The sequence below is a fragment of the Eumetopias jubatus genome, unplaced genomic scaffold (genome assembly GCF_037043125.1).
Source record: "Eumetopias jubatus isolate StellerSeaLion01/CBP00866 unplaced genomic scaffold, mEumJub1_p1.0 scaffold_1, whole genome shotgun sequence".
Taxonomy (NCBI): domain Eukaryota; kingdom Metazoa; phylum Chordata; class Mammalia; order Carnivora; family Otariidae; genus Eumetopias; species Eumetopias jubatus.
Window position 1 is genome coordinate 47335833 of NW_028274807.1, and position 24027 is coordinate 47359859.

Below are 24027 nucleotides of genomic sequence, written 5' to 3' on the forward strand. Positions count from 1 at the left end.
TAAGTGGAGTCAGAATTGAAAGCCCCTTCTTTCATTGGATACACTTTCACTGTTTGTCCTTTCCTGTCTGCTGTTTTGCCAGTGTGGCCTTTAGGGCCTTCACTGAGTTCACTCTTCACAGGGTCGTGTTCTTTGGATGTGGGAATTGTGTTCTTTCTCAGAGATGCTGGTGGGAGTCCCTTAATGAGCTGGGAACAAGGTTCTTGAAGAATAGTTCCCAGTCCTGCTTCTCCTGGCCAAATAAAATATTCTGGCTCTTAGGGATGAGTAATTTTAGCAAAAACACTTTAGACTGTTGAAGCACAGCTGTGTCTCCAGTATTATTTTTCAGCATGTATAGTTAGATTTCCCAGAGAACAGCTGACCCCTCTAGAAATATAGAACACCCCCTCAAGTAAGTGAAATTGAACTAAATTAAACAAGATGCATTTTTTAAAAAACTGAGTCACAACTTAATGATAAAAGGAACAATTCAACCAACAGGAAGTTGTAATGATTCTAAACTGGCCTGCACCTAATATACCTATGAGATGTGTAAATAAAAATTGGTAGAATTGCTAGAAACCATGGACTAATTCAAAATAAAGAGTAGGAGATGTTAATGCACATGTGGATAAATAAAACAAAAATGTATACACATATAACATATTTGGAAAACATAATTAACAAGTTTATCTATGATCATATGTAGAACTCTGCACCTGACAATTAGAAACTATATATTCTACTCAGAAATGCTTTGAAATACTTTTTAATTGTTTATGTACTAGGTCAGGGCCTGGCAAACTGTGGCCCATGGACCAAATTCAGCCAGGATGTGTTTCTGTAAATAGTTTATCAGAACACAGTCATGCCCATTCATTTATACATTGTCTAGGGCTGCTTTTGCACAAGAGCAGAGTTTGAGTATTTACTGACAGAGACTTTATTGCTCTTCAAACCCTATACCTATTTACTATATGGCCCTTTGCCTAAAAAGTTCACTGGTCCCTGTGCTAGAAAACAAAGCAAGTCTTAACAAATATCAAAGAATTGGTATGCAAGCCATTTTTCTATAACCACAATATCAAAAAATGATAACTACAAAAATCTGTTTGGAAATTTAAAAATACATTTCCAAATAACTCATTAGTCAAAGAAAAATCATTATGGAAACTTTAAAAATATTTAGAATTAAATGATTATGAAAATGCAATACTAAAACGTATGGTATTCAACTTAAGTTATATTTAGAGAAAATATATAGGCTTAATGCTTATATCAGAAAAAAGAAAGCTTAGTGGGCCAAATATCCAACTACAAAAGTGAGAAAATCAGTAGAGTAAACCTAAAGAAAGTAAAGAACATTAGTGCAGTAGAAATCAAAGATGCAATAGAAAATATCTATAAATACAAAACCTGGTTGTTGTTTGTTTATTTTAAAGATCTCTCCATGGTTGAACAAGAAAAAATAAGGTGCAAATAAAAAAATAGGAGACAAAAAAAAGGGACATAACCATATACAATGATCAATTCCATAAATTTGAAAAGTTAGATAAAATCACCAGAAAAATTTCACTTACCAAAATTGAATTAAAAATAAATAGAAAAACCTGGATAATCATATAACCATTAGAAACTGAAGCATTTGTTAAAACATACCCATAGAAAGAATACTACACTCTGCTTGTTTTATTGACACATTTTACCTGCTATCAGGGTATCTGATTTAAAAAGTCTGCATAAATATTAAGGTATTTGATTTTAAAAGTCTACGTAAAACTTTAAACCTCCCCCCAAAAAAATGTTATTAAAAAAGAAATATATCATGACCAACTAGGATTTATCCTAGGAATAATACAAACATTTTAACAGCCTATTTTTATAATTCAGCTCATTAACAGATTATAGGAGAAATCCCATGTGATCATCTCAATAAATGCAAAAAAAAAAAAGCATTGCATTAATTTTAACACCTATTCATGATTTTGAGCAAACTCTTAGCAATCAAGGAATAGAAGGAAACATCATTGGGGCACTGGGTGGCTCAGTAGGTTAAGCGTCCAACTCTTGATTTCCACTCAGGTCATGATCTCAAGGTCCTGAGATGGAACCCAGCATCTGGGCCTACGCTCAGCTTGAGATTCTGTCTCCCTCTCCCTTTGCCCTGCTCATGCTCTATCTCCGTTTCTCAAATAAATAAATAAATCTTAAAAAAAAAAAGAAGAAGAAGAAGAAGAAACATCATTAAGCTGTAAGCTTTTCATGCAAAGGTACTGTGGATGTTAAATTTGTGGAATCTGGGGATTTAAATCCCAGCTCTGCCAGTTAGTTATTACTTGTGTGACACTGCATAGTTACTAGTTGTGTGACATTGTGTAAGTGTTACAAATTGTTTAATGAATTAGCTTCTATCATTTTGTTAAAGTCAGGTTGATTGAGGATTAATGTACGTTCAGTATAATTAACCCTTTTTGTGTACATTTCTACGAATTTTGACTGATGAATAAATACAGTTGTGTAACTACCAACACAGTTAAGATATAGAACATTTCCATCACCCCTGAGAAGTCTCCCATCTCTAGTCCCCAGTAACTAGTCATCTGTTGTTCTTATAATTTTGCCTTTTCCAGAATGTTAAATAAATGAATCACGTGTAGCCTCTTTAATTTGGTGTGTCTTTCATTTAGCATCATGCCTTTGAAATTTATCCATTGCTGTTCTGTGTTTCAGTAGTCTGTTTTGTTGAGAAACTGTGAGAACTAATAGATTTCAGCAGGTCACTAGCAAGCACAGATCTAGGTTTTTGTGAGAACTGAGCTTATACAATTTAAAGGGCCCTCTCAGAAAAAGAGTACAAAATTACTGATGTAAAACTAGGTGTGAAAGTTGTTTTAAGTAAGAAATCACAACAGTACTGCTGCAAACACAGGAATTCTGAAATTTTTTATTATACTTGTCCCCATCATATAAGAAAAACATATGTATGTTTTCTTGAAAACTATATAAAATGCACCATCTACTGTGTTCCTAAAAAAGGAAAAATGGGAACCTAATTCTCTGCTTATGGTTTTATATTTTTGATGTTTGGAAGGATTTTCCACTGAGTAGTTTTTGTTTTCATACATCCCAAACCTGGTTTCTCCTCCAGTGCCCACATAGTTCTAGGGAAGGGTGCTACAGGTGTGTTTGTGTCATGATCTACAGCCTCTGGCCCTGCACAGTTTATTAGGGTATTTGGTGAGTTGGCACAGGGTGGTAGGAGTATTCCTGGTTGCATTCCTACACTAGGACAGCCAGCAGTAATTTAACTGTAGACTATATGATTGTGAATCATGTAATATTCCACTAAACTCACAACTAAATGCATGTCCAACCAACTTCCTCTAACTGGATCCCCAGAATGTTCACTTCTGCTTCAACACCATTCACTATGGGATATGTGAAAAAGGTGAATTCTGAGTAGAAATAGACAGTGGTCTACTTATTTTAACCACAATATATCTTTGTTTTGCAAGTTTTCTAAGAAAAATTAACTGTATGATCCATTGCCAGGGGCCTTCCCCAGGCCTACAAGGGGTTCATGCAAGCAAGTGCTTTGAAGCTTGAGGAAATTGCTGGGAAATTGGACTTCCAATACTTCTCATAAAGAAGATGAAGGCAGGGATTGAAGGAAGGGGAAATGTGTGCAGCTTTTTAATTTTGCTTGCTCTTTTTGCTTTGGGTTGGAAAGGGACAGTATATTTGACCCCTTTATTGGAAGAAGAGTTCAACCTGTTCTATCTGGTGGTATCTTTTTTTTTTTTCTTTTTTCTTTTTTTTAAGTATACTCTCGGGGAGTAGGAGATGAGGCTACCCCGTCTTGTTGTCGCCACTGCACAGGCCCTGTCAGCCCCTGGAACTAATGAGTGTAGGTCTGGTTTAACCTCCTCAAATGCCAGCTGTTCTAGAGGAACCTGGAAGCTGGAGCCAGGCTGGGTAGGTTGGGTCCCATACTTTTCTTTTAATGCCCTCTTAATGGAAATCACAGAGCTAGCATCCTTATTTCAGAAAACCAATTTTCTCTTTTGGAACCAAAAAACATCACAGGCTAAAGAAACAACTAATTTATTCAACCTACAGTGATATGAGATGATCTCATTTTATATGTTAAAAGGTTTCAGATGAAATAATTTTTTGGCTCAGAAAGTACAGATTTAGAGTATTTGGTTAACAAGGTATTTTAAGTATTTCTCATGGGTTTTTGTTGCATAAGAGTCACATACCTTTAAAAATATGTTATTTTCAACTAGATTGCTTAAATACAGACTGTACTCTTCAGTTATCAGATTCTGGGCAATGGAGGAATACAGAATTCAGAATTTTTTTTAAAGCATTATTGGAGTTTTAAATATATCGGGGTTTGATCCTGACATTTATTTATTTGCATTTTATCCATTTTATCTTAAAGTGGCTTTTAAAGTTAATAAAAGAAGATTTGTATAAGCGGTTTAATGTTTTACACGGAGAAAAAAATATTACTTTTATAATGAAAATATAAATGAAGTAGTGGGTACGGGGGAGTGCTTTTTTACTTTTACTCAACACCAGGCTAAGTACTTGGGACACATGGGTACCCTTACCGTGTTTATGGTTCACCAGAGAGAAAGCCTAACACATGCAATACCTGCACACACTATATGGAAGGATAAAATTATACGCTGATTTACAAGTTTAAGTGTAGAAGTGCCACGACAACAGGAGGGAGGAGGGATGTGTAGTCAGCCAAGGCTCCCCTGAAAGATCCCAGATGAAGATGGATTGGAGGATATTAAGAAAAAGGAGGCTCCGTGAATAGAAGCCAATACAAGAAATTTCATAGGACTAAAGGTGGCTTTGATGGGGAAAGAAAGTCCCCAGGTGGGGTTGCCAGATTTACCGCATAAAAATACATGCCACCTCATTAAATTCAAATTTCAGGTAAACAATGAATAATTTTAATACTATATAGAGCTATCTCCCATGCAATGTATGGGACATACTTAGACTAAAAAGTTATTCAATAATTTTTGTTATTTTTTTAAATTTAATCTGGCAACCTTACCCAGGGAGCTTTTATTTGTGAAGACTCCATCATGGCCTCCCTGGGTTGAATTTCTAAATTCTGCATTTCTCTGAACCCAGCTGCCTTCCTGACTGTCCTAATCAGAACAACGGTGACGGGGTACCCCAGCAGCAGGATGGTACTTTGGTCCACAGCCAACCACACATCTTTGGCTTTTCCAGCACAATAATTTTGGGCTTCCTAAAGAAAAGGATGGATTTCCCTTAAACACTTTTTTTAATTAAACTTTTTCCTTGTGAAACCATTTTAGATTCACATGCAATTATAGGAACAGTAAGTATACAGAGAGATCACATATATCCTTTACCCAAATTCCCCCAGTGGTAACAACTTGCAAAACCGTATGTATATGTAAATGGTAACAACAAATATATTGAGATTGATGCAGTTAAGATACAGAACATTTCCATCCTCATAAGAATCCTTCTTGTTGCCATTTTGTAGCCACACCCACTTCCCCCCAACTTTACTCCCCCCTTAACTCGAGACCACTATTTTGTTCTCCAATTCTCTAATTTTATCATTTCAAGAATGATGTATAAATGGAATCACAATATGTAGCCTTTTGGGATTGGCTTTTTTCAGTAAGCATAATTCTCTGGAAATTTATCTAGGTTGTTGAGTGTATTAATACTTTATTCCTTTTTATTACTGATTAATATTCTATAGAATGGATATATTACAGTTTGTCTAACTCTTCACCTATTGAATGACATCTGAGTTTTTCTAGCTTTTGCCTATTAAATAATAAATAAAGCTGCTGTAAACATTTCTGGACAGTTTGTTGTACAAACTTAAGTTTTTGTTAAGTTTTGTTTCTCTGGAATTTCTGCCCAGAAGTGCAGTTGCTGTATTGTATAGTAGTTGCATGTTTAATGTTTTGGGGGTTTTCTTGGTTTGTTTGTTTTTTTTTAAAGATTTTATTTATTTGACAGAGAGAGAAACAGCGAGAGAGGGAACACAAGCAGGGGGAGTGGGAGAGGGAGAAGCAGGCCTCCTGCCGATCAGGGAGCCTGATGCGGGGCTCGATCCCAGGACCCTGGGATCATGACCTGAGCCAAAGGCAGACACTTAACGACTGAGCCACCCAGGCGCCCCTGTTTTATTCTTTAAAGATTTTATTTATCCATTTCACAGAGAGAGACACACAGAGAGAGGGAACACAAGCAGGGGGAGTGGGAGAGGGAGAAGCAGGCTTCCGGCCGATCAGGGAGCCCAATGTGGGGCTTGATGCAGGGCTCGATCCCAGGACCCTGGGATCGTGACCTGAGCTGAAGGCAGATGCTTAACGACTGAGCCACCCAGGCGCCCCAGCATGTTTAATGTTTTAAGGAACTGCCAAACTTCTTTCCTTTTGTGGAATGGAAGTGGCTGTACCATCTTCCATTCCCACTTGCAGTGAATGAAAATCCAGTTTCTCTGTGTCCTCACCAGCATTTGGTGTTGACACTATTTTTAATGTTAGTGATTGATAGATTTGTACTGATATCTTGTAGCTTTAATTAGCATTTCCCTAGTGGCTAATGATATGGAACATATTTTCATGTACTTACTGTTCAGTGAACATCTGTTCATATCTTTTGCCATTTCCTAATTCACTTGTCTAGTTTTTTGGTGTTCAATTTTGAGAATTCTTTATATTTTCTAGTTACTGGTCTGTCCTTTGTTAGGTATGTGGTTTGCAAATATTTCTCCCTCTCTGTAGCTTGTTTTTTCATCCTCTTAACAGGGTCTTTGCAAAAGAGAAGTTTTCAATTTTGATAAACTCTAACTTATCAAATATTCTTTTTATTGATTGTATTTTAGTTGGAAAATTAAGAACTTTGCCTAACCCTAGAGCCTAAAGATTGTCCCCTTTTTTTCCTAAAGGTTTCAGAGTTTTACATTTTACATTTAAGTTTGTGATCCATTTTTGAGGTGAGTTTTATATAAGGTCTGAAACGGGTAAGAGTTAATTTTTCTGCCTATGGATTTTTTCTCTATTTATCGCAAAGGTTATTTTTCCCCCATTGAATTGCCTTTGTTAAAAATCAATTGGGTGTATTTGTGTGGGTCTTTTTCTGGGTCTGTATTCTAGTCCATTCATTTATATATCTGTTCCTATATATAAAATTATTGTAGCTATATAATATAATAAGTCTTGAAATCATTTTAACTATTCTAGTTCCTTTCCCATTCTACATAAATTTTAGAATAATCTGTATATACCTAGAGAAAAATCTTGCTGGGATTTTGATAGAAATTATGTTAAACCTGTATGTCAATTTGGAGAGAACTGGCATCTTTACCGTGGTTAGTCTTCCAATCTATGAACATGGTATGTCTCCTTGTTTATTTAGATCTTCTTTGATTTCTTTCATCAGTGTTTTATAGTCTTCAGCATGAAAGTCTTGTACATGTTTTGTTAAATTTACACCTAAGTATTTTAGGGTTTTTTTAGCAATTGTAAATGGTATTGTATTTTTAATTTTTGTGTTCATATGTTCATTGCTAGTATATAGAAATAAAATTACATGTTCATCTTTTATTCTGCAATTTTGCTAAACTCAGTTCTAGCAGGGCTTGGGGCTTGGGGGAAAGTTTTTTTAGATTTCTTGGGATTTTCTATGTAAACAATCATGTCATCTGCAAATGGGAGCAGTTTGATGTCTTCCTTTCTGATGTATATGACTTTCATTTCTTTTCTTGTCTTATTACACTGATTAAAAGTTCTAGCACTATGTTGCATAATTCTGGTCAGAGCAGACATCTGTGCCTTGTTTCCAGTCAGGGAGAAAGCATTCAGTCTTTCATTATTAAGTATAATATTTGCTGTAAGTTTTTTATGCATACTGTTTATCAATTTCTTTTAAATTTGTTGATACTTTATGTCCTAGAATATGATCTATTTTAGAATATGTTCCATAACATTTAAAAAGAATGCGTATTCTGTTGAGTGGAGTGTTGAGTGCAACTGTTGATCAGATCCTATTGGTTAATGGTTATCACTTAGTTCTTCTATATCCTTGCTGATTTTCTGTCTAGTCATTCTCAGTTCTTGTGAGAGGACTGTTTTACTTTGCAAATTAACTGTACTTTTGTCTGTTTCTTCTTTCATTTCTATCAGTTTTTGCTTCCTGTATTTTGTGACTGTTGTTTGGTGCATACACATTAAGGATTGCTATGTCTCCTTGACAGACCCACCCTTTTATCAGTATATAATGTTCTCTTTCTCTGGTAATTTTCTTCACTCTGAAGTCCTTTATTTGATATTAATATAGCCACTCTGCTTTCTTTTGATCGATATTTGTATGTTGGAGTGCCTGGGTGGCTCAGTCAGTTTAGCGTCTGCCTTCTGCTCAGGTCCTGATCCCAGGGTCCTGGGATAGAGCTGCACATTGGGCTCCCTGCTCCATGGGGAGCCTGCTTCTCTCTCTCCCTCTGCCCCTCTCCCCTGCTTGTGCTCTCTTTCTCTTGCTCTCTCTCTCAAATAAATAAAATCTTATTAAAAAATATTTATGGGGCATCTGGGTGACTTAGTCAGTTAAGCATCTACCTTTGGCTCAGGTCATGATCCCAGGGTCCTAGGATCGAGCGCTGCATTGGGCTCTCTGCTCAGTGGAAAGCCTGCTTCTCCCTCTCCCTCTGCCTGCCCCTCTGCCTGCCACTCCACCTGCTTGTGCCCTCTCTCTCTCTCTGTCAAATAAATAAATAAAATCTTTAAAAATATATATTTGTATGTTATATTTTTTCCATCATTTTGCTTTCAACTTGTTACATTGTTATACTTGAGGTAAGTTTCTTGTAAATAACAGAGTTAGGTCATGTTTTCTTATCTACTCTGTCAATCTCTATCTTTAAATTTGCATTTTTAGGCCATTTACATTAATGTAATTATTGATATGTAAGGGTTTAAATCTACCATTTTATTCCGTTTTTTCTGTTTGCTGTTTTTAATTTCTCTATTTTCTCTTTCCTGCCTTCCTGTGGGTTATTTGAACATTTTTAGAATTCTATTTTGATTTATCTTAGTGTTTTTGAGTGTATTCCTTTGTATAGTTTTTTAAGTGGTTGCTAAAACCACTAGGGTAGGTGTGGCCTTTTTACCACTGGGCAATATGGAAAGTAATCACTCTCTTCTAGTCCTTCTCTAACACTATCCCAGGGGGAGGGAGAGGCGTACTTCATTATTACCCAGAGGAAATGGAATTCAAGGCTTACCATGTGGTCTCCATTGATACTGCAATGGTGGTGGTAGTGATAGGAGGGGGGAACAGGGGTTTGTTATTACCCTTAAGGAATGAAAATCCCTTTGGGAGTTCAATCACTGCTTGATCATCTCTGATAGCACCCTGGTGAGAGGTGGAGGAGGGAGGAGGGAGTTGGGGTGCCTCATTACAGCCTGGCAAGCGTGGAAGTCTAGGCTCCCCACTCAGCCTTTGCTAATGGGGGCAGGCCACAGTTCTTTAATTTTGGAGTCAAATAGTTTTTCTCTAAACATTTTCCGTCTTGCTAGGTGGCCTCTTTCCTGGTCATTTTGTTAAACAGAAGAGATGTTCATTGGGGCTTTTTTGTCTGCTCCCATTGGCATTTCCAAGTTATGGCTTCTTTAACCCCAAGCCTGAGATAATGAGGCAAAAAGAAAACCCAGGGAGCTAACTGCTATGTTGCCCCTTATACCCCAAGGTCCCAAAGTACCTTCTTCTCTCTACCTTTCAGAGACTGCCTTTGTTTGTTTTATGTATAAGATCCAGGATTTTTAGCTGTACTTAGCAGGAGGAATAGGGAAAAATACTACTACTACTACTACTACTACTACTAGTACCTTTCTGGAAGCAGAAATTCTATAAATACTTTTAATGCCAACATAGTCACTTTAAAGGCCTATTAATCTTCTACCTGCTGTTATTCCATGGGTAGAAGCCTTTTTTTTTCATGCTATACAGTTAAAAGTAGGTGTCTTAATCAGGGTTCTCTAGAAAAACAGAACCAATAGGAGATACATATCTATATCTATCTGTATATAAAAGAAGTAGTTGGCCTATGCACTCCGTGACTCTTGCAAGTCCCAGCATCTGCAGTGTGAATTGGCAAGCTGGAACCCAGGTTCCAATCCTAGTTGGAAGGCCTGAGAACCAGGACGGCTGATGGTGTAGTTCTAGCCTGAAGTCTGGCAGGCTCTAGATGGAGGAAGAGCTGATGTTTCAGTTCAAGTCCAAAAGCAGAAAAATTCTCTTACTCAGCAGAGGTTCAGCCATTTTGTTCTATTCAGGTCTTCATCTAATGAGGCCCACCCACATGAGGGAAGGCAATCTGCTTTATTCAGTCTACCATTCAAATGTAATCTCATCCAAAAATACCCCAACAGAAACACCCAGAATAATGTTTAACCAAATATCTGGGTACCCTGTGACCCAACCAAGAGGACACATAAAATTAACACATTGTGCAAACATTTAAAAGCACAGGATTACCAGATTGGTTATTTGGACCTAAATATGAATTCTGACCAAGATTGCTCACAAATTCACATTTTGGGCTGACTTTGATATACATAGAGAAGTTCAAAGAGAATGAGTAAGGCCTTTTAAAGATTCAAAAGTGTATTTAAAGAGAGCAACCACTTGTTGGGAAAACTGGACAGCAACATGCAGAAGAATGAAACTGGACCACTTTCTCACACCATGCACAAAAATAAATTCAAAATGGATGAAAGACCTAAATGTGAGGTAGGAAATATCAAAATCCTAGAGAAGACCACAGGCAGAAACCTCTTTGACCGGCTGTAGCATCTTCTTACTAGACACATTGCCAGAGGCAAGGGAAACAAAAGCAAAAATGAACTATTGGGACTTCATCAAGATAAAAACTTCTGCACAGTGAAGGAAACAATCAACAAATTTTGTCCACAGAATGGGAGAAGATATTTGCAAATGACATATCTGATAAAGGGTTAGTATCCAAAATCTATAAAGAACTTATCAAACTCAACACCCAGAAAACAAATAATCGAGGTAAGAAATGGGCAGAAGACATGAATAGACATTTTTCCAAAGAAGACATCCAGATAGCTAATAGACACATGAAAAGATGTTCAAATCACTCATCATCAAGGAAATACAAATCAAAACCATGCTGAGATACCACCTCACACCTGTTGGAATGGCTAAAATTAACAACACAAGAAACAACAGGTGTTGGCGAGGATGCAGAGAAAGGGGAACCCTCTTGCACTGTTGGTGGGAATGAAAACTGGTGCAGCCACTCTGGAGAACAGTATGGAGATTCCTCAAAAAGTTAAAAATAGAGCTATCTATGATCCAGCAATTGCACTATGAGGTATTTACCTAAAGGATACAAAAATACAGATCCAAAGGGGTACATGCACCCTGATGTTTACAGCAGCATTATCAACAATAGCCAAACTGTGGAGAGAACCCAAGTGTCCATCAACTGATGAATAGATAAAGAAGAGGTGGGATGTGTGTGTGTGTGTGTGTGTGTGTGTGTATGCGCACACACACACAATGGAATATTACTCAGCCATCCAAAAAATGAAATCTTGCCTTTTGCAATGACATGGATGGAGCTAGAGTGTATTATGCTAAGTGAGATGTCATTCAGAGAAAGACAAATACCATATGATCTCACTCATATGTGGAAGTTATGAAAGAAAATAGATGAGCATATGGGAAGGAGAAAGAAAAAAGGGGGAGAGGGAAATAAAGTATAAGAGACTCAACTATAGAGAACAAACTGAGGGTTGATGGGGGGAGTTGGATGGAGGATGGGCTAGATGGGTGATGGGTATTAAGGAGGGCACTTGCTCTGATGAGTGCTGTGTATTGTACATAAGTGATGAATCATTGAATTCTACTCCAGAAACCAATATTGCACTATATGTTCACTAACTAAAATTTAAATTAAAAAAAAAAGCAGTAGGTATTTGAAGCGTAGATAGATAGATAAGGAGAGCAACCACTAAAATCTGGAAGGCAGTATGGCATTATGGGAAGTAAGAGGCTATGATTGCTATGTTTCTTCAGTAGAGCTTTATAAACAGAAAAACTGTGAAAACTTTGATTTTTCCTAACTCATAGATTAAGGATTTCTTTTTTCCATTGTTGAAAGATTTAAAAAATTCAAAATAAGTGTTTCTCATGATCTGTAATCTTTTTGTCACAGTCTTTTAACATTCCCCCTTGGGCTAGCACGCAGGTATCAAGAGCTACTGTTTTTCAGGGCAGACAGTATCTCTTGTGGAGGAGACTTTGGACTCAAGTAGATTTGGGTTCCCAGGTGTGTGACCTCGGGCAAATTGTTTTACCCCTCTAAACCACAATTTTCTTATCTGAAAGTGAGGAGTTTAATATCTGTAAAATTAGTTTAAGTGCTCCATAATTAAACATTCTCAAAAGTTAGACATCTAGATAATCTTCAGTTTTGCAGTTTTATGTATACGACTGACATCGGTGCTTAAATCTCCATATTTTGGAGTGTTTCCTTGAATTCAGCTTTTTAGAGGTAGAATTACTGAGTCAAAGGATAGAACCTTCTAGAAAGGTGGTACCAAGATTGCACTAGCAATGGGAGAAAGAAAGAGAGAGAGATGCTTTTCTAATTTTTAAACTTTATATTTTGTAGAAGCATCAGATGATGAAGGAGGAGGAGACCCAGAAATGATGCAGCAAGAGACAGTTCCAGTTCCTGCCCTGTCAAAGAAAACTGAACAGGTGACAGTACTGTAGGAGTCACAACTGTTAAATTCTGAAATCAGCTTCTACCCCTCTTCAGCATTCCTTGTTTAACATCAGTTGTTGATGGAATTTGAGGGAAGCGTTTATCTTCTTTGCCTTGGGAAAAAACCATGCTTCATTAATGATAAGCAAGGTCTATTTTTACCCTTAATATTTTTTCAATATAAATGTATTTTATAATAATGATATCTTAGATTCTTGTACCACATTTTTACCAAAGATCCAGTAATACTCTGTTTGGTACAGTTCCTAGGAGAAGACAAATAGCATAAAAATATGTAAAATTACTTCTCATACCAAAGCATGATTACAGCACCGTGCCATGCTGACAGCAGGCTCCCAGGGTCTCATGTCTACCTAACATGTGTTATGGTCTATTGTATGAATATTTATCATGGGATTTCTACCTTCAGTATTACCAAAAATGGTCATTTGATACACTTTGCTTCCTGGACTTACAACCTTTTATTTTCTTCTTAATCTTTCTACTGACCACTCACATCCATTTGTAGCTTTTTCACATTATGTGTCCCTCAAACCTGATTGGTAACCATGTGTGATTTTTTTTAAGGATTATCTACTGTCAAACTAAAATTATCATCTTCTTCATAGCAATGATTTGTGGTCTTACTATTATTTTAAGTGGCCCTAAACTCATTCCCATGAGAGGATGACTCTACCCAGTTTGTAACCAGGCTCAGGATAATTGTGAGAATTGGTTTACCTACAAGCTGTGCGGCCTTAAGCAAGTTAAATTTTCTGTGCCTCAGTCTCCTCATTGGTAAAATGGTGATAATAAGTATATCTTCCTCACAGAGTTGCAGTAGAGATTAAATGGCTAATCCTTGGGATATCTGGGTGGCTCAGTGGGTTAAGCGTCTGCCTTCAGCTCAAATCATGATCCCAGGGTCCTGGGATCGAGTCCCACATCAGGTTCCTTGCTCAGCAGGGAGCCTGCTTCTCCCTCTTCCTGCCACTCCCCATGCTTGTGCATGCTCTCTCTCTCTCTCTCTCTGATAAATAAATAAATAAATAAATAAATAAATAAATAAACAAACAAACAAACAAACAAATAGCTAATACTTGTTAAGCACTTCAAACAGTGGTTGGCAAAGAGTAAGCACCAAAGTGATAATTATTATAGTAAATAACACTTCATCTTCTTTATTTTATTTTTTCCTGGTGGGATGGGGGAATACAGAAAGATATACATATTTAATGTGTAATCATCTCAGTTTTCTCTCCAGCCATTAAATATTTTGCTCCAAAGCTGCATATCAGGTTTAGGTTTTGTTTTTTTCTTTTGCTATTATTTTACCTTTTTTATTCAGCTGTAATTAACATACAGTGTTATATTAATTTCATGTGTACAATATAATGATTCAACAACTCTATGCATTATTTACTGTTCACCATGGTTAAGTGTACTCTTAATCCCCTTTACCGGTCTCACCCATCCCCCCATCCACCTCCCCTTTGGCAACCACCAGTTTGTTCTCTCTAAGCGTCGTTTTTTGGTTTGTCTCTTTTTTTTCCCCTTTGTTCCTTTGTTTTGTTTCTTAAATTCTATATGTGAGTGAAATCATATGGTATCTGTCTTTCTCTGGCTTATTTCACTTAACTTTATACCCTCTAGGCCCATCCATGTTGCTACAAATTCTTTTTTATGGCTGAGTAATATTACATTTTGTGTGTGTGTGTGTGTATGTGTGTGTGTGTCACCTTTTTTCCATTCATCTGTGGATGGACACTTGGGTTGCTTCCATATCTTGGCTATTTACATAATGCTGCAATAAACATAGGGGTACATGTATCTTTTTGAATTAGTGTTTTTTTTTCTTTGGATAAATACCCAGTAGGGGAATTACTGGATCATATGGTAATTCTGTTTTTAACTTTTTGAGAAACACCCATACTGTTTTCCACAGTGGTTGCACCAGCTTGCATTCTCACCAACAGTGCAGGTGGGTTCCTTTTTCTCCACATCTTCATCAACACTTGTTATTTCTTGTGTGTTTTATTTTAGCCATTCTAACAGATGTCAGGTGATATCTCATTGTGGTTTTGATTTACAGTTTCCTCATGATTGGTGATATTGAGCATCTTTTCATGTGTCTCTTGACCATCTGTATGTCTGCCTTGGAAAAATGTCTGTTTATATTCTCTGCCCATTTTTACTTGGATTATTTGGGGTTTTGGTCCTGAGTTTGTATAAGTTATTTATATATTTTGAATATTAACTTTTTACCGGATATATCATTTTCAGACACCTCCCATTCAGTAGGGTGTCTTTTTGTTTTGTTGATAATTTGCTTTTCTTTTTGATGATTTGCTTTTCTATTCAAAAGCTTTTTATTTTGATGTAGTGCCAATAGTTTGATTTTGCTTTTGTTTCCCTACCCAAAGGAGACATATCGAGAAAAATGTTTCTATAGATGATGTCAAAGAGATAAGTGCCTGTGTTTTCCTCTAGGAATCTGATGCTTTCAAGTCTCACATTTAGGTCTTTAATCCATTTTGAGTTTATTTTTGTGGATGGAGTAAAAAAGTGCTCAAGATTTTATTCTTTGTCAGGTAGCTGTCCAGTTTTCCCAATACCATTTGTTAAAGAGACTGTCTTTTTCCCACTGCATATTCTTGCCTCCTTTGTCATAGATTAATTGACCATAAAAACATAGGTTTATTTCTGGGCTCCATATTTTGTTCCATTAATCTACTGTTTGTGTGCCCATACCATACTGTTTTGATTACCATAGCTTTGTAGTATGTCTTGAAATCTGAGATTGCAATATCTCCAATTTTGTTATTTTTCAACATTGCTTTGGTTATTCAGGGTCTTTTGTGGTTCCACACAAATTTAGGATTATTTGTTCTAGTTTTGTGGAAAATGTTGGTATTTTGATAGGGATTGCATTAAATCTGTAGATTGCTTTGGGTAATATGGAAATTTTAACAACATTGGTTCTCCTAATCAATGAATATGGAATCTCTTACCATTTTTTTGTGTCATCTTCAATTTCCTTTATCAATGTTTTATAGTTCTAAGACTACAAGTCTTTCACCTCCTTGGCTAAGTTTCTTCCTAGGTATTTTTTTTTTTAAAGGAAATTCTTTATTTTTTTAACTATTTATTTTATTTATTTATTTATTATTTATTATATAATGTTAGTCACCATACAGTACGTCATTAGTTTTTAGTATAGTGTTCCATGATTCATTGTTTGTGTATAACACCTAGAGCTCCATGCAATATGTGCCCTCCTTAATACCCATCACCAAGCTAACCCATCCCCCCACGCTCCTCCCCTCTGAAACTCTGTTTGTTTCCTATAGTCCATAGTCTCTCACAGTTCATCTCCCTCTCTGATCTCCCCCCCTTCATTTTTCCCTTCCTTCTCCTAATGTCCTCCATGCTATTCCTTATGTTCCACATATAAATGAAACCAGATGATAATTGTCTTTCTCTGCTTGACTTATTTCACTTAGCATAATCCCCTCCAGTTCCATCCATGTCGATGCAAATGGTGGGTATTCATCCTTTCTGATGGCTGAGTAATATTCCTAGGTATTTTATTATTTTTGGTGAAATTATAAATGGGATTGTTTTCTTTTTTTTTAATTTTATTATGTAATGTTAATCACCATACATCATTAGTTTACATCATTACATCATTAGTTTTTGATGTAGTGTTCCATGATTCATTGTTTCCATATAACACCCAGTGCTCCATTCAGTACGTGCCCTCTTTAATACCCATCACCAGGCTAACCCATTCTCCCCACCCCTTCCCCTCTAGAACCCCTCAGTTTGTTTCTCAGAGTCCATAGTCTCTTATGGTTCGTCTCCCCCTCCGATTTCCCCCCTTTCATTTTTTCCTTCCTAATATCGTCTTTTATATATATATATGTATATATATACATATATATATATATGATTTATTATTTCTTTCAGAAGTACAGGTCTGTGATTCATCAGTTCTACAGAATTCATAGCACTCGCCATAGCACATACCCTCCCCAGTGTCTCACCCAGCCACCCCATCCCCCCCACCCTCCACCACTCCAGCAACCCTCAGTTTGTTTCCTGAGATTAAGAATTCCTCATATCAGTGAGATGATATGATACATGTCTTTCTCTGATTGACTTATTTTGCTTAGCATAATACCCTCTTGTTCCGTCCACATCATTGCAAATGGCAAGATTTCATTTTTTGATGGCTGCATAATATTCCATTGTATATATATACCACATCTTCTTTATTCATTCATCTGTTGATGGACATCTAGGCTCTTTCCATAGTTTGGCTGTTGTGGACATTGCTGCTATAAACATTGGGGTGCACATACCCCTTCGGATCACTACAGTTGTATCTTTGGGGTAAATACCCAGTACTGCAGTTGCTGGGTCATAGGGTAGCTCTATTTTCAACTTTTTGGGGAACCTCCATACTTTTTTCCAAAGTGGCTGCACCAGCTTGCATTCCCACCAACAGTGTAGGAGGGTTCCCCTTTCTCCACATCCTCGCCAACATCTGTCATTTCCTGACTTGTTAATTGTAGCCATTCTGACAGGTGTGAGGTAGTATCTCATTGAGGTTTTGATGTGGATTTCCCTGATGCCAAGCGATGTTGAGCACTTTTTCACGTGTCTGTTGGCTATTTGGATGTCTTCTTTGGAAAAATGTCTGTTCATGTCTTCTGCCCATTTCTTGATTGGGTTATTTGTTCTTTGGGTGTTGAGTTTGATAAGTTCTTTATAGATTTTGGATACTAGCCCTTTATCTGATACATCATTTGCAAATATCTTCTCCTATTCTGTCAGTTGTCTTTTGGTTTTGTTGACTGTTTCCTTTGCTGTGCAAAAGCTTTTTATCTTGATCAAGTTCCAATAGTTCATTTTTGCCCTTGCTTCCCTTGCCTTTGGCGATGTTTCTAGGAAGAAGTTGCTGCGACTGAGGTCGAAGAGGTTGCTGCCTGTGTTCTCCTCAAGGATTTTGATGGACTCCTGTCTCACATTTAGGTCTTTCATCCATTTTGAGTCTATATTTGTGTGTGGTGTAAGGAAATGGTCCAGTTTCCTTCTTCTGCATGTGGCTGTCCAATTTTCCCAACACCATTTGTTGAAGAAACTTTTTTTTTTTAAGATTTTATTTATTTATTTGACAGAGAGAGACACAGCAAGAGAGGGAACACAAGTAGGGGGAGTGGGAGAGGGAGAAGCAGGCTTCCCACCGAGCAGGGAGCCCAATACGGGTCTCAATCCCAGGACCATGGGATCATGACCTAAGCCAAAGGCAGACGCTCAATGACTGAGCCACCCAGGTGCCCGAGACTGTCTTTTTTCCATTTGACATTGTTTCCTGCTTTGTTGAAGATTAGTTGACCATAGAGTTGAGGTCCATTTCTGGGCTCTCTATTCTGTTCCATTGATCTTTTTTGTGCCAGTACCAGACTGTCTTGATGATGACAGCTTTGTAATAGAGCTTGAAGTCCGGAATTGTGACACCACCAGCTTTGCTTTTCTTTTTCAACATTCCTCTGGCTATTCGGGGTCTTTTCTGGTTCCATACAAATTTTAGAATTATTTGTTCCATTTCTTTGAAAAAAAGTTGATGGTATTTTAATAGGGATTGCATTAAATGTGTAGATTGCTCTAGGTAGCATTGACATCTTCACAATATTTGTTCTTCCAATCCATGAGCATGGAACATTTTCCATTTCTTTGTGTCTTCCTCAATTTCTTTCATGAGTATTTTATAGTCTTCTGAGTATAGATTCTTTGCCTCTTTGGTTAGATTTATCCCTAGGTATCTTATGGTTTGGGGTACAATTGTAAATGGGATCGACTCCTTAATTTCTCTTTCTTCTGTCTTGTTGTTGGTGTATAGAATGCCACTGATTTCTGTGCATTGAATTTCTATCCTGCCACTTGACTGAATTCCTGTATGAGTTCTAGCAGTCTTTTGGGTTTTCCACATAAAGTATCATGTCATCTGCAAAGGGTGAGAGTTTGACTTCCTCATTGCTGATTTGGATGCCTTTGATTTCTTTTTGTTGTCTGATTGCTGTGGCTAGGACTTCTAATACTATGTTGAATAACAGTGGTGATAGTGCACTTCCCTGCCCTGTTCCTGAGCTTAGGGGGAAAGCTCTCAGTTTTTCCCCATTGGGAATGATATTAGCTGTAGGTTTTTCATAGATGGCTTTTATGATATTGAGGTATGTACCCTCTATCCCTACACTCTGAAAAGTTTTAATCCAGAAAGGATGCTGTATTTTGTCAAATGCTTTTTCTGCATCTATTGAGAGGGTCATATGGTTCTTGTTGGGATTGTTTTCTTAATTTCTCTTTCTGCGACTTCATTATTGGTGTATAGAAATGCAACAGATTTCTGTATATTACTTTTGTATCCTGCTCTTTTACTGAATTCATTTATCAGTTCTAGTAGTTTTTTGGTGGAGTCTTTCATGTTTTCTATGCAGCGTATCATGTCACCTTCAAATAGTGAACGTTTCCTTACCAATTTGGATGTCTATTTCTTTTTCTTGTCTGATTGCTGTGGCTAGGACTTCCAGTACTATGTTGAATAAAAATGGTGAGAGTAAATACCCTTGTTTTGTTCCTGATCTTAGAAGAATAGATCCCAGTCTTTCACAATTGAGTATGATGTTAGCTGTGGGTTTTTCTTATATGGGCTTTATTATGTTGAAGTATGTTCCTGCTAAACCTACTTTGTTGAGAGTTTTTTATCATGAATGGATGGTTGTACTTTGTCAAAAGCTTTTTCTGCATCAGTTGAAATGATCGTATGGTTTTTATCCTTTCTCTTGTTGATGTGATGTATCATGTTGATTGATTTGAGAATATTGAACCACCCTGCATCCCAGGAATAAATCCCACTTGGTTGTGGTGAGTCATTTTTTTAACTTACTGTTGGATTCAGTTTACTAATATTTTGTTAAGGATTTTTGCATCTATGTTCATCAGAGGTATCAGCCAACAGTTCTCTTTTTTTGTAGTGTCTTTATCTAGTTTTGGTATCCCAGTAATGCTGGTCTCATAGAATGAATTTGGATGCATTCCCTCCTCTTGTAGTTTTTGGAACAATTTGAGAAGAAAGGGTATTAACTCTTCTGTAAATGTTTGGTAGGATTCACCTGTGAATCCACCTGTTCCAGGACTTTTGTTTGTGGGAGTTTTTTGATTACTGATTTAAATTCATTGCCAGTAATTAGTCTGTTCAGAGTTTCGATTTCTTCCTGATTTTTGGGAAGTTTTGGGAAGTTATGTTTCTAGGAATTTATCCATTTCCTCTAGGTTGTCCAATTTGTTGGCATATAATTTTTCATAATATTCTCTTATAATCCTTTGTATTTCTGCGGTGTCAGTTATTTCTCCTCTTTCATTTCTAACTTGATTTGAGTCCTCTCTCTTGTTTTTGATGAGTCTGGCTAACGGTTTATCAATTTTGTTGGATCTTTTCAAATAACCAACCCCAGGTTCATTGGTCTGCTCTGTTGTTTCCTTAGTCTTTATTTCATTTATTTCTGCCCTAATCTTTATTTCCTTCCTTCTCTTCACTTTAGGCTTTGTTTGTTTGTTTCTCACTCCTTTAGGTCTAAGGTTAGGTTGTTTATTTGGGATTTTTCTTGCTTATTAAGGTAGGCCTATATTGCTATAATCTTCCGTCTTCAGTAGTTTTGCTCCATCCCAAAGACTTTGGATGGTTGTGTTTTCATTTTCATTTGTTTCCCTTTACTTTTTAATTTCCTCTTTGATTTCTTGGTTGACCCATTCATTGTTTAGTAGCATGTTATAGAACCTTCATGTATTTGTGTTCTTTCCAGATTTTTTTCTTGTGATTGATTTCTGGTTTCATACCATTGTAGTCAGAAAAGATGCATGGTGTGATTTTAATCTTTCTCTGGGTCATTTTCTTTGTTCATTGCACTGATGTGGCTGCTATTTGGGGGTGTACCTATGCGGTGAAGTGAGCTTAGGATCCTCTTACTCCGAGTCTTAGGTACACAGAATGCCCTAACCCCTTTCTCCAAGTCTGTCCTAATTTCTCTGGGCAGAGAACTCACAAGGAAATCTTCTTGTGCCCCACTGCCTCATATGAGTGTTCTTCATCTAGCTCCTGGTTCCCACACCAGGCTCTATACCTCTAGGACAGAGTTTAACTGTGCATCTCCACAGCACCTAGCACAGAACCTCACCCCAAATTGGTACTCATTATTTGTGAAATGAAAGAATGGATGATTTTACCAAGATCCTAGTTTTTTCACCACACTTCCCATCTCAGCACTTTGTGTCCCCACTTGTAAGCCATCTACTACCCACAGGAGTTTCTTAGACTCTGGTGACCCAGCATCCCTCTTCCAGCCCCCTCCTTGATTGAGCTGGTATCTCTCTTCCACTGCCCTTGACTGCCCAAACAGCCCCTCTTGCTCCTCTGTGGGTTCCCCATCCTCTCTCTCCAGTTACTCTTCTCCCTCTGGAAATCATCTCATCACCCCAAGAATGACCTTCTTATTGACAGGCTGACCTTTCTTGAATCCTTCTAGAGTTTTTACATATATAGAGCTTGAGTCTCCAACTTGTTCATAAGCGACTTGGGGCCCAGGGTTTCTTTTGTGTTCACTACAGTACCTAGCACAGTGCTAGGCACTTGATTCATTTGACAGATGTAACAGGGTATTTGTTTTTTAATAGTAACTATTACATTTTCCCCCCTGGATCGAAACAAAAGAAAAAAAATTATTTTGTGCTATATTTAAGTTTTGAATTTTTTTCAGATTTGTCTCATTGTTTTACTGTTCTTTTTTTTTTAAGATTTTACTTATTTATTTATTTGAGAGAGAGAGAGTGCACACATGAGCGGGGAGGGGGCATGCAGAGGGAGAGAGAGAAGCAGACTCCCCACTGAGTGGGGATCCCAGTGGGGGGGGGCTCAATCCCAGGACCCTGAGATCATGACCTGAGCCAAAGGCAGACGCTTATCCAACTCAGCCATGCAGGTGCCCTGCTTTGCTGTTCTTTAAGGGGTTTTTTATACTTGTGTAGGAACTTCCTGGCATTATGCTGCCAGCTGTAATATGCATTTAGGCTTAAATATCAACAGGTAAGAGTATATATTGAGTTAGATCATGTTCCCTCCTTTGCCATAGCTGGGCCTCACATTTCTATTACTGAGTCCATTCCTCCCATCTGTTCAGTATTTTCAAGCAGCAGATTTATAACTTTATAAAAGTTTTTTACCCATGCAACTACATCACCTCTAGCAACCATTTCACATCTAAATAATCATCCTTGGCCTCCTTAATAATGTAAGTGTAAAGATTTGCCAACACTTCTTTTTTTCCAGATATTGCTTCCAAAAATATGATGAATTCCCTACTTCTAGAGATTGCATCACCCTCTTCCCTCCTCAACATCAGTCACTTCAGAGCCAACCCTAGTGACTTTTTTAATTATGGTTCCCAGAATATAACTCCTTATGAGGGGTTTTGTGACTTTTCATTGATGCCTCCATGATGTCAATAGCCATGGTTCCATGACCCATCCTCTCTCCCTCAGAGACCACACTGGGCATCTTTTTTTAAGGTGGCCTTTTGCTTAGCTCCTCAGATCATAAAGGACTCTTCAGTAAGAGTACTTATCCTTTTCCCTCTTTACTCACCTTCCTCAACTATTGTATTTTCTTTAATATTTATTTATTTGAGCATTGATCATTTCATATCTCTCCCACTCTTCATCTTCAGGATTATTCTTGAGACACCTGGGTGGTTCAGTCAGTTAAGCATCTGACTCTTGGTTTCAGCTCAGGTCTTGATCTCAGGGTCTGGGATCAAGCCCTGCTTCGGGATCCACACTCAGCACAGCATCTGCTTAAGTTTCTCTCTCCCTTTCCCTCCGCCCCTTCCCCACTGTTTTTCTCTCAAATAAATAAATCTTTAAAAAAAAAAAAAGGAATCAAGTCAGTAATTCAAAAGATGGGAATGAATACCTGGAGATCATTGGTAGCTATCCTGGAATCTGGCTTCCTTGGTCTGCCCTCTGGCCCCCAGTGATTTTATATCCCTCCCATATGCATAATATATTCACCCCTCACAAGGAAAGCAAAAGTCTCCTCCACTTACAGGATAAGCTCAGTGCCCAGAATTTCATTGTCTAATCAGGTTCAGGGGCACTTGAGGGTCCTCAGGTTTAGTTCCTTAAGTATAGCTCCTTGATTATATTTCTTCTCAACCTGGGAAGCAGAAGAAATACAAGTATAGAATAACCTTTATAGACATTTCTATTCAAGCGGTGGGCACAAGGAGTCATTGGTCCCACAGCATTTGAAAATGTTGGGAGTTTCTTTATTAAGTGTTAAGATCCAGGTTCCTAAGGTCCTTCTCTGGTTCTCAGCTCTACTTTTTGGGTTCCTTGTGTTGCCCTCTGGGTCATCCTCCCCCCCCCCCCATTTTTTTGTTTTAATGAAAGGTAGCTTGTATTTGCAATGGAACAGTTCTTTCAGCCTGCTTCTTGTCAGTAGAATTCTCAGTGTTCAAAGACTTCACCTCATTTTATTCCATCTCTCACCTTCTCAGCTCAAACTAGAGGTATTTCTGAATATATAACACCTTTAAGAATTTTGTAGGTCTTCTGTGGTTCTTCTTGGGGTTTACTCCATTGAGCAGAAGTCACACCCAGATAAATATTTTCCAGATAAAGTTTTTTCTTCCATGTATCCCTGCTTAGATAATGGAGGGACAGTACCCCTTAAGTTTCCTAGAGACATGTTTGAGATAATCTGTGAGACACACTTTTAATTTCTTTAAAGAGCTCTTATGTTACTGAAAAGTACTCTGAGTTACCACCTTTGTTCTTTCTGAGGTCTTAATGGATTTGCACTCATATACCTTTACTTCTTTGATAGTCCTTTTTTCAATTTAACTTCTTCCTTTTCCATTTTACTATAAGCCACAGAAGAAATTAGGTGACACCTTCAACACTATTTGGATCTCCTTTGTTGGATTACCCACAACATTAGACACATTTTCGATTTTCCACATAACTGCAGACAACAGTATTGCTAAATTTTGTACCACTACATAACAAATATTCCCTTCCCTCCAGTTCCCGAAAAGATTTTCCTCACTTTCTGCAAGCCCTCATCCTCAGTGTCCTCAAAGTCCAAAATTTTACAATGTGTTCAGAAA

The 24027-nt window shown here is 37.5% G+C and overlaps 1 protein-coding gene across 2 annotated transcripts in view; it reads left to right on the plus strand.

Annotated features, from left to right (window-relative positions):
- CMSS1 (cms1 ribosomal small subunit homolog) overlaps window positions 1-24027 on the plus strand; it is a 376816-nt gene that overhangs the window by 325196 nt on the left and 27593 nt on the right. For both annotated transcript variants that reach the window (XM_028119177.2, XM_028119178.2), the window contains one exon: window positions 12707-12795. In XM_028119177.2, the coding sequence (XP_027974978.1) occupies window positions 12707-12795 (89 nt within the window). The remainder of the gene's footprint in view (window positions 1-12706; window positions 12796-24027) is intronic.